This window comes from Theobroma cacao, chromosome 5, assembly GCF_000208745.1.
Source record: "Theobroma cacao cultivar B97-61/B2 chromosome 5, Criollo_cocoa_genome_V2, whole genome shotgun sequence".
NCBI lineage: Eukaryota > Viridiplantae > Streptophyta > Magnoliopsida > Malvales > Malvaceae > Theobroma > Theobroma cacao.
Window position 1 is genome coordinate 3,285,077 of NC_030854.1, and position 11,455 is coordinate 3,296,531.

Consider the following 11,455-nt stretch of genomic DNA (forward strand, 5'->3'; position numbering starts at 1 on the left):
TTCAATTTTCACAAGGTAAGAATTGAGTAGGAATCATGATTTCTAAGGACCTTTTTTCCCAATGCAGGGTGTCAGCTTGTGCAGTTGATTGATGGTTTGGGTACCAAACAAAAACACTGACCCACTCCCAATATTCATGTGGGAAAAAGAAAAGTAATGAGAAGCTTCAGATTTTCACGCCTGTCTTGATTTCTTGTGAAATTCTAGCGTGGAACGAACGAGTGCCCCACACAAAGTGAAATCATGGTTAGTCTACAGATTAAAAGTATCCTTCTCTGTTTCAGTACTCCCAAGTCTTTTTCAGCACTGTATATACTTTTCGTGAGGTCGAAGCTTCCCACACAAAGTGAAACCTTCACTTTTACAGTCTTATACTTTTGCCTAATTCAATCTATTTTCTCATCGCTGGCTTCACTTGATCCTTGAGCTCTAAAACAGCAAAGAACAAAGCAATGCCCAAAACAGAGGAATTGTTTTGAATCAAAGACAACACAAATTAAACATGGGCACTAACAAATAATGAACCTCAAATATGCTTTCGTTAGGGACTAATAATCATTATACTTAACATGAAAATTGATGTCTTTCAAACCTTTATATAATAATCAAGATAATGACAAGGGTTAAGCCTAGGATCCACTTAGCCACCTTTGGGCACATGCATAAAAAGCTGTGGGTTAGGTCAACTTTTGATGAGAATACTAGATCGGATTTAGACAAGAAAAGCTTTTAATTAAATGCAACCACTTTAAAGAACGGTTCCAGTTTTTGTTGGATTCATGAAATAACCATTTACATTCAATTCAACCAATTTCTAGGGATTGCAGCTTCTTAACTTGACATTTAGGGTTAGGCTTAATCTTATAATTATATAATAAAGACTCAAATCCATTCATTTAGTATGCATTAGATTAATAAAAATTTTATATAATATATACAAATCTATACAATTACTGGTTTAATCAAATGAATATATACTTTATAATCTGTTTTGGTTGGACCAAAGTAGTACTAACATTTATAAGCTTTGGATTCAAAATTCTTTGAAGAAACAATAATTGGAGGACTCCTATGGGCATTGAATTAGGTAAAATTATTAATAACAACTTTGATTTTGGCTGTGGGAGTACAACAATTTCAGCTGGCAAAACTAAACCTGTATCTATTCTTAAACTAAAAATTTGGGCCTTTTGGACCAGTCCATTTAACCCCACCTTTATTCCTCTTACCCAATCACCAATCGAAAAAGAAAGGAAAAAAAAAATAAAAAAGCTAACAAAAAAAAAAAAAAACCAAAACCCTCACAAAAATAAATTTCCCTCTTTTCCACAACCTTCACAGTTCTTCAAGCCTTGAAACCCCATTTGGCTCCATTCCCCATCCGTAACAGCATCCCTCCTTCCTCTCTTTCCTCACTTTCAAAGTTCAATTTTTTTTTTCTTAAAGAAATAGAATCAAACAGATAGAAATAATATTCTATTTTTTCCCCAAGCTATTACTGATTATGCTCATTAAATTCTCTTCATGTCCAGTACCCACTCTTCATTAAGGTCAGTTCTCTTCTGGGTTTCTCTCAATACCCCCCAAAATTTCACTAAATTTTTAATTTTTTTTGGGTTTTTTTTTTAAGGTATGGTAACTGGGAGTAACCATATTCAAAACCATAACCACCAAGAAGATGGGGAGAAAAACCCAACTAAGGGAGGAGCTTCTAGGTCGTGGGGCACGACCGTTTCAGGTCAATCCGTTTCGACTAGTGGTAGTGTTGGCTCTCCCTCGAGCCGGAGTGAGCAAGCAATGGCTACACCAGCTAGTGAGAACACTTTTTTAAGATTGAACCATCTCGATATTCACGGAGATGATGCTGGATCTCAAGGTGCAGTTGGGTGAGTGGTTTTTTTTTTTTTTCTTTCTGGGATACCCTTTTAGTTTGAGTTTATGATAATTGTGTTTAATGCTTGATTTGATTATGCGTTTTTTGAAGAAAAGGGTTGAGGGTTTAGGGTAGATTGAAGGAAAGTCTTGAATTCTGCTTTCATAAAGTAAATTTTGTATTTGTTTATGCTTGAATTTGGTAAATATTCACGCATTATGCTAGAATTGAACATTTTTTGTGGGCTACAATGGCAAAGATTGTTTGAATTGGTAAATCTGTTGAATTTTTGGTGCCTGCATTTGTGTTGTCTATGGCGCTTTATTATTGACTAATAAAAAGAAGAAGCAGGTGTTGGCACTGGTCATACATGTTGTAATGCTAGAGTTTTCAATGAATTTAACTGACTGCAATTTTTATTTTTGCAGTAGTAAAAAGAAGAAGAGAGGTCAACGTGCGGTTGGAGGTGATAAGAGTGGCAGAGGACTTCGCCAATTTAGCATGAAAGGTTTTCTTTCCCCCTCCACCCTCCCCCCCCTTTAATTTTTCTTATCTTTGACCAATTGTGATTTGTGGTTAGGGACAGATTTCATTAAAACTCAATCACATATTGTTTCATCTGTATTTTATGTGCTTGTTTTCCTAACATGGATATTTAAGATGGGTTAGCAGTTGTGGCTTAGCTAACTGATTTCTTGTTTGAATTGTCTTTGATTTCATCCAGTTTGTGAAAAAGTAGAAAGCAAGGGAAGAACTACATACAATGAGGTCAGTTGGTTTCTGAAAGTCATTCTTTCATTCATGTTAATTGTTTTTGATAAACTTATTAGTGGTCATTGCAATAGTGCTTATAGTTGTGTATATAAGGTCTATCCATTTTGGCAGAATTATCTGTATTTTTCCTGAACTTATTCTTCAGTGTCATATGATACATGCAAAATCTATGTCTTTTTCTTTGATACTGCATTAATGGATTTAGATATATGGGGTTTCGGGTATATGAGATATCATGAAGAGTAGACCTGACAAATTGATATCATAGGGCTCCTTTCTCATCAATCCATTGTTCTACTCTGATTGCTTACTGATCATCATTGATTGTAAGTGGTTTTTATTTTATCAAGTATCATCCAAGTTCTGTTGTGGATACAAATAATTTCTGTACCCTTTCAAATTTTCAAGCAGAATGATACTGTTTTGCTTTTCAAATTAACATCATATAGTAATGTGATTCATAAATGTATAACTTTTCCTTCTCATGCTAACAAACACAAACTTGCGTGCATGTGGAGTTGTGCCTTCCTTTTCTAACATTTCAAAGTTTTGGAAAATTTCTCCGTTGTCTGCTTATTGGAGTTGGAAGTTTCACTACATCTCTCCTGGCTTCGGAATGGTCATCGGTTTTACTCTTTTTCTGCCTATTAAGTATTAGCAGTTTATTTTATAAGCCCACATCTTTATGTGAGAGTTAAAGCTATTTTCAGGTAGCAGATGAACTTGTAGCTGAATTTGCTGATCCTAGCAGTAGTGTAGCATCACCAGATCAGGTTTGCAATTCTTTGGTCTATATTCCTTGATCTGTACACTTGCATCTTTTACCCTAAAAAATACAGGAATTTAACTGTATTGAACCTTTCTTTGTTTCTTTTAATTTAACAGCAACAATATGACGAGAAAAACATCCGGCGAAGGGTTTATGATGCCCTGAATGTACTCATGGCAATGGATATTATATCTAAGGATAAAAAAGAAATACAGTGGAAGGGACTTCCTCGTACTAGCCTGAATGATATTGAAGAATTAAAGGTGACAATACAGCTCTAATTTTTGTGTCTTTTATGTTCAGTAGGTTTGATCTGTCATGACTATTAAGTATCTAATACTAGCTGAACAAGCTCCTGAAATGTAAATAATACAGACAGAACGGCTTGGGCGGAGAAATAGGATTGAAAAAAAAGCTGCCTATCTGCAAGAATTGGAGGAACAGGTAAGAATAGCACACTTGTCTTATGTTTGTACTTAAATTGCTTTCTGCATGCAATTAGGTTAAGAATTTTCAATTTTGCTAATGATCAAGTTTCTGCATTTAGAGAGAGAAGTGTTTGAGGTCATCAAGTTTCGCTTGGTTCCCTTTGCATGTCAGTGTTTGTTCATGTAATTGTTTTGTTTCTTAGTTTGTAGGTCTTCAAAATTTGATACAACGAAATGAGCAATTATACAGCTCAGGAAATGCTCCCAGTGGGGGTGTGGCTTTACCTTTTATTCTGGTGCAGGTTTGTTATCCTCTCAAGTTTTTTCTTTTAGTAAGCTTTCTTTGTAAGGGATTAGAAAATGCCACCTATTGAAATTATGATGCAAAATAAACTCTCGGTTTTGTCTTAAGTTTTAATGGCTTCAATCTGTAATAATAAAGTTTATTTTGAACTTATTCTCTTTGTCATGTAAAATCTTTTTCTGTTAATGTTGACCTATAATCTTCAATTTATTAGTCAAATTTTTAGTTTCCTAGCTCCTTCAAATCATTGTTCCTGTGCTTATATATGAAGCAACGTTTAAATTTCACAATTCTTGACTTTTCTGTTTAATTAGAAATGTATTCCTCAAAAGGAAAAAGAAATGTATGATCAGCCAACTTTTTCTAGTCTGTTCCAATTATCACTTCTCTAAGGTTTTTGACTAAGCTCTGGGGTTTGTTACGATAGGAATCTAAATGCTTGCTTTCTAATTTTTTTGTTTTGTTTAAACCAGTGTTTTGGATCTTTTCTTTACTTTGTTTCTGCTCTAAAAATTCTTATCTGTAACACGGCTTGACATCACCAACTTGATGTCTTAAAACAGGAAATAGTGTACTATGCCTTTTCTACTTGATAAGTGGGGAGTATTAAGGGATTTGGTATGCCTATTTCTCTTCTTCAACTAGAGTTTTGAAATGTCCATAAGTTGGTACTGGTGACTTCTACATGAAAATTGAACCTCTTTGTGATAAAACTTCTAAACATGTTAATAATATCCATACCAACCCTATATGAGTATGGAGAAGAAAGTGCTATCTGTAGTTTGAGCATTGATTTATAAATGTCTGCGTGCACCCACACGGTAGATGATGCAAATCTATCATGATTGTTAAGTATGCCCACTTTGCCAAAGAAGAGGGAATCATTTCTATGATCCAAATATCTTTGACAGCTGGCAATAGTAGGGATGAGGTTTGATTGAGGGCATCATGCATTTACTTTTGTTGATGTGCATATTCTACCTATCAAACATAGACATGTGCTGTGTAGGTGATATAGATACTCTCTGATGGCTACATAAATGCAATTTAGGATTGAAGAGGGTATCATAGAGATGGTTTTTCTGCACCAATATTATATTGTATACAAAAGTTTGGTTGCCACAAACTAAATGCACTAGATATGGCGGAAAAGAGCTAAAGGTGATATCATGTTTATCTTCTTCTTGTTTCATGTTTTCAAATGTGCTGGAAGAGTGATGCCCATGATATTTAGGCATATTGTGGGCCTTCATTATTCAACATGTGTTTTACTCTGTCCACGTTGATATTCCAGTTGCACTGTTGAATCTGTTGTTATGTGTCTATCTCCCTTTACCAAACTCATACCTGCCATTGTTTTTCTTTTTTCTTTTTTTTTAAAAAAAGACATGAGGTTTCTTGATTAAGGCTATCGCACATGTACTTAACAGATACAAAACATGTTCTTATAGTTGTATGGACTCTTTCATTAATCTTGAGGCCTCTTAACTTCTCTTTTTCTCTTGTCATCTGGAAATTGTAGACACGTCCTCATGCAACTGTTGAGGTAGAAATATCAGAAGATATGCAGCTTGTGCATTTTGATTTTAATAGGTAAGATCTTCATACCTTGCAACATCCATTCGACAGCAATTGGTGGGTATTTTGAGGCATAGTTATCTAGTGTAGGACAAGCATGTTGTCTCATGTTATGATGGGAAACCATGGAATGCAAAAAGAGAGAGAAGGGCCTATTCGTGGTAGAGGGGTCAATTCTATAGTTTGATAAATGGATAACTGCCTTCACTTGACAAGCAAGTGATAATTGACCAAATGCTTAAATCATCTTTTGATTTATTGCTTACCTTTTTTTTTTTTGGCCTTTTTCATCTTATTGGTGTTCTATTTACAGCACTCCATTTGAGCTCCATGATGACAATTATGTTTTGAAGGCGATGAAATTCTGTGATAGACCGCAGAGTGATGAAATGGCACACAATTTTTCTGCAGATGGTGAAGGTTCTAGCATGTCTGCAATGTACCAACAACAGATCCCACCTCCCCCAAGGACAAACACGCCGGGTAGGCCTCCAACGTCGCCGCCTCTTCCGGGAATATTGAAAGCACGTGTCAAGCATGAACATTGATAGTTGAGTTTCATGCTCAGCGCCATGGGCAATAGTCTCTACTTGTACATTGTGTAAAGTAATTTGCCAGAAGTGCGGCCTGTAGGATCATCCTCACCCCATACTATTTTACCCAACATTAAAGCCTGATTAGTTTATTTGCTTGAAGGCTTCGCAAGGGATCTCGGTTCTGGCAAGTCCGTAGCTTTTACATCTTCATAAATTTGCCTCCTGTAATTGTTTTCATCCTATTTTCTCATGTTATTTTGCCCCCACTGTAGTAGAAATTAGCTTTTATTTATATTAGACTAGAGATTGTTCGCTGCATACAGAATCATAGAATGAACTAGTTGTTAAAATCGCGGTTCCTGTTAGTTTTTGTGAATTTGTATAATCAGATTTACGTTAAAGGAAATTCATTTCCTGTATAACCGCGACGTAAGGTTTATATTTTAATAGATTTAATTTTTAAATAATAAATCCAATTTTTCTTATTTAACGCATATTCGGTCCATGAACTATGATAAATGAAAGACTATTCATGGGGAAAAAAACAAAAGCTGAATAGGAATTAGAGTATTTTATCTTACTAACGGAGGGGTAAAAATAATATCTTCAAATTCACCAGTGTAGTTAGAAAGTTATAGGGAGGAATATGGGTTAAATAATTAGACATTTATTGTATTGTACATTTGCATTTATATCAGTCACTGCGAGAATGATAGGAAGCTTCACAAAAGTCGTTTAGCACAGATTCCACCATACCAATCTGTTGTAGGTTGAGCAGGAAAAACCCATCAACCTATCAATTTTCCTTGCTCTCATTCGCTGGGCGGGGATTCTCTTAGCCACATATCTGTCCCCTTACCCACTCACCATCATCTCTATGTACTGCTCTCTCTCTCTCTGAGCCGCCTCTCGCCCTCTCCCCCCCTCCCCCCTTACCCACTCTGCAAGTTGGAAATTTCCAGACTGTCATGCATTTAACGAATGCCATTATCTTTGAAACTACAAGAAGCAAGACATCCATTTCCTGGAACGTAAGGTAGACATGTTACTAAACATTTTATTTAATTTAATGGATAATTCATAAGCTTTACCCTCAACAAGCAGGATTATTATTATTTTTTTTAAAGGGTAAATGCCCAAATGCTATACTTATTTGTTCTGAATGAGACCTATCTTATGTCTTAACCGGGCTCGGTCACTTAAGTGCCGTGGGGGCCACAATGAACGAAGATTGATTTGAGGGGTGGCTGTGGCGTATCCTTGGGCTGTATGTGCAAATGTCTCGAGGAAAAAGGAACCAAAATAAATGAATTAGATATGAAAGTGGTCCTACATATCGTTCAATTACTTAGACATAAATGGTCTGCAAACTTCCAAAAACTTACAAGGAAAATTCCAAAGACACATCGAGATGGTTTGTGCACCATAGTATACATCACACTCATAGTTTATTATGTAATATATCTTACATTTGGGTTCAAATGGAAGAATCATGTTGTTACATTTTCAAATTGATAAGGGATCCGTTAAAAATCCTCAAAGGGAAACAAGCAAGGTGTTATCTAGTTTTAATATTATTCACCTTTGCTTTTTTGCAATTGGTAGCGGAGAGAGCTTTGCCACATCGGCGGACAAACAGGAATACTGGACACGGAGTAGAAGACTAATGACCGCTCGGTAGGTATGGGAAGCAGCATTAAACCCAAAGAAATGGAAAGTACATATAAGCCGACGACCACGAGCTCCCCGTGGTGATATCAGGTGAAGAACCATACGCATGATCCTTACTTGGCGTCCCCTGATTGGTTCGTTTGCATATGTTCCACGTGCTTACAGCCTACGCATCACATGGTCGCAGAGTACTGATGCTCAAGTGGAGTGAAGCAACTAGCAAGCAAACCGTATAGCTATATTCATCATTTTCCCGTAGCTACGACTCGACTCCTTCAGCCTTTGAACTCTTGCTCTTCCAGGGGCTCAAACACTATAAAATGCTTGTTGGTTCTGCAATCAGTTAGCTACCATCTACATTCTTCTCCCAACATTTGACATATCCAACAAGTCTCCATTTATCTGCATTTGCACCTGCACCTCTTTCTCTACACTTCCAGCAGCCAGGGAGATGAACAACATTCTCCATGGACGGTTGCCGAAATCTTGTTGGTTGGACGGGGAGAGGTGCAGATGCAGGTGCAGACAAATGGCCTCTTGGTTTTATCTCTTGCTTTCAATTTGGTGCACATCACATGGAAGTTATCTTTACAATATTGTCTCCTATCTAAGGTAGAAAACAAATGATTTCAAGCTGTAATTTTTTGTTTTTGAGCTTATGCTTATACAAAACGTACTTTCCATAGACATAGATACATTATAGTTAACGCAGACATATCCATTCAAATACATATACCTATAGTATATTACATATAGGTAGGCATGTATGTATATGTATACGGTAAAAATTGCACCTTATCTTCTTAGAGGTGCAAAATTTCCCTACTTATTCTGCTGGAGTTAATAATGTTGTTTGAATTGGTTTACATTTGTTAATGTTTCAACCTTGAAGTGTCTCTTGCCAAACTTAAACCAAGCTTTTGCCTTGATCTTATATTTATGTTTGATTTATAATTGCTTTGGTTTGTCTTTGCTAAGTGTTAAATAATTAAATGAGGTAGAGTACAATAATAGACAAATTATTCGAGTATTTGACTTAAATTTAAATCTCTTTCTTTTAAATAAATATAATAAAAAAAACCAAACCTTACTTGCACTGCCCGAGGCCTCAAGCCCTCAGGCCCAAAAAGCTATATCCAGAAAACATTTGTCCAGATAAACGACGTCAGTACGAAAATTAAAACGGCATCGTATCTCACAGACCAATATAATGGAAAGCACCGCCACCGCCACACCTCATCGTTTCCCTTTTTTACTTCTAGGGTTTTTCAAGGAGTCTACTACGAAACCCTACTTTCGAACCATTCAGAATAATTTAATTAGGAAGGGGGAAAAATGGGAGGAAAATGTCCAAACAGGAAAGTAAAGAAGCGAAGATATTCTCACAAAACAGCTCGCCGCGACAAATTCCTCGTCAAAGATATCCTTTTTTTTTGTTTTAATTTTGATTTAATGGAATTTTCCTTTCTTTGTGATCAAATTTTTTTTTTTTACTTTATCACATTTGTTGTTCCTTGACTGAGAGATTTTTCGATTCACGTGACGACGCCGTTTATGAGGAGTTGCAAAAGGGTGATTCGGAAAAGAAGCCTTTGCCTCGCGATGAGGACTTGCCTGGAATGGGCCAATATTACTGCTTACATTGCGAGTAAGTCTAATTATTTAAGAATTTAATTTTAGAATTTGATTAAGTTACTCTTTTTTGTTACTACAGAAAATGAAAAATAGAAAAAAAAAATCTTGAATTATAGTATAATTAAAATATATTTTTGTTGATTTATATTTTCAGCCGATATTTTGCGAATGTGACTGTGAGAGACGAACATTACAAGACGAAACGTCACAAGAAACGGTGAGTAAAGCCATTTTCTAATTTCCATTTACTTTTGGCTCTGTATCTCTTTTGTTTCTAACTCGGTAGGAAGTTTTACGGGTAATGTGGGATTAGATCAGTATCCCCTTTGGGTGAAGAACTCCCCATGTTATTGAGAAAATTTGGTTGCTTTGATGTTTAGTATAATTTCTCGGCATCTTCATAGGTCTAATGCGCACTGAACAATGCGTTTCATGGTGGTACTAAACTAGAAAGCATATGTTAGGTGGGAGCACTTCCAAATTACTTGGATTTCCATGTATAATTAAGCTAGTGCTTGCTTCCATATTTGTTTCTTAAACTTTTAATGAAGATTGTAGCTTTTCCTTTTTCCACATTTGAATATTGCATAATCTGACTCTGAAAGAGAGTTCTGCAACTTAGATTAGCTGATGGGAGTTCTGCAACTTAGATTAGTTGATGGCTGACTGGTCGTGTATCAGTGAACAGAATCTGATGATGCCATCTGTCGATGGATTAAAATGTTAAGACTAATGCTTTCAGTGCGCATATCTTAATAGATGAAAGGATGTTCTGTTTGATTTATGCTTTGTTTGCTGCAGTTTGAAGCAAATGTCGGGGCCTGCACCACATACACAACTTGATGCCGAGTTAGCTGCTGGGATGGGTATACCGGATAATGGACCAACATTAATGTCAATGTGAGCATTTCTGAATTTGGCTCCATCCGTGATGTGCATTGTTCTGGTGATCAGTGGGCACAGTTATGGCTCCTGATTGTAGAGGATTTTTTGGGTGCTGTAGAATTTCTTTAGAGACAAACTGATTGTATTACCTGCTTTAGAAACGATAAACCAATTTTGCATTCCTTTTACTAATGTTTGTTTGGATAAGTGGATTCTTTCGGTTTTTTTTTTTCTTCTTCCTGTGTCATTAAATCTTAAAATTTTGTAAGCAATATAATGTGGATGAATATAGTGAGTACCAGAGATCATGTGTCATCGTTTTTATTTTTCAGTTCCTTTCTAAATCAGCCATATAGCTGTTTTAAGAATAGATTGATTGTACTCTGCTGACATCTTCACCTGTTATACCAAAAAAAAGAGCCATTTATTTTCATTGTGATCCTGCCAAAAGTCATGGCTATCCATAGAGGTAGCATATTAGGTGGGTGGTTTGGGCACGGCACAGCCTGCCCCATCTTGGTGCATGCTGTCGCCGCACTGGTCTTCAACAAAATGTTAATTTATATATATATTGGGTCAGACCTGACCTGGCCCTACCCATAAGGTCCATGGGCCACAGATCGGGCCAGGCTATCCACTCAGGAAATCTGGGCCATGCCCGTAAGGCCCATATTTCAGCCATTTTGGGTCGGCCCAACCCCTTATCATGCCATACCGACCCAGCCCGCCCATTTTGCCACCTCTAACTACACACTTGGTACTTGTCAAGTTGGGACTCTGTAGGGGTTGAACTGTTTGAGGATCTTTATTTATACTGCAATTGGTTAGTAGGAGAGGGATGTAAAAAGTGTCAACTGTTGAGTCATGGGTTAGGTATGTGTGGTGATGACTACAAAAAAATTGACTTACTGGTCCCTAGATGTCACATGAGCATGTCCTTGTTTCTTCATGGTAGGGTTTGAGATATGCTAGTTAATAAAATCTATAATGGAAAATGCTTGT

At 36.5% G+C, this 11,455-nt stretch overlaps 2 protein-coding genes across 2 annotated transcripts; both read left to right on the forward strand.

The window, feature by feature from the left end:
- Window positions 1,228-6,703, forward strand: LOC18598022 (transcription factor-like protein DPB). The gene is made up of 10 exons (XM_018121939.1): window positions 1,228-1,550; window positions 1,631-1,886; window positions 2,302-2,381; window positions 2,598-2,641; window positions 3,358-3,420; window positions 3,533-3,679; window positions 3,792-3,860; window positions 4,048-4,146; window positions 5,671-5,741; window positions 6,040-6,703. Exons 2-10 carry the CDS (start codon window positions 1,633-1,635, stop codon window positions 6,272-6,274), a joined length of 1,062 nt encoding a protein of 353 aa, XP_017977428.1. The 5' UTR covers window positions 1,228-1,550; window positions 1,631-1,632; the 3' UTR covers window positions 6,275-6,703.
- On the forward strand, window positions 9,153-10,761 carry LOC18598023 (zinc finger protein 593). The gene is made up of 4 exons (XM_018120494.1): window positions 9,153-9,353; window positions 9,473-9,581; window positions 9,723-9,785; window positions 10,370-10,761. The coding sequence occupies exons 1-4, from the start codon at window positions 9,269-9,271 to the stop codon at window positions 10,470-10,472; spliced, it is 360 nt and encodes a 119-aa protein (XP_017975983.1). The 5' UTR covers window positions 9,153-9,268; the 3' UTR covers window positions 10,473-10,761.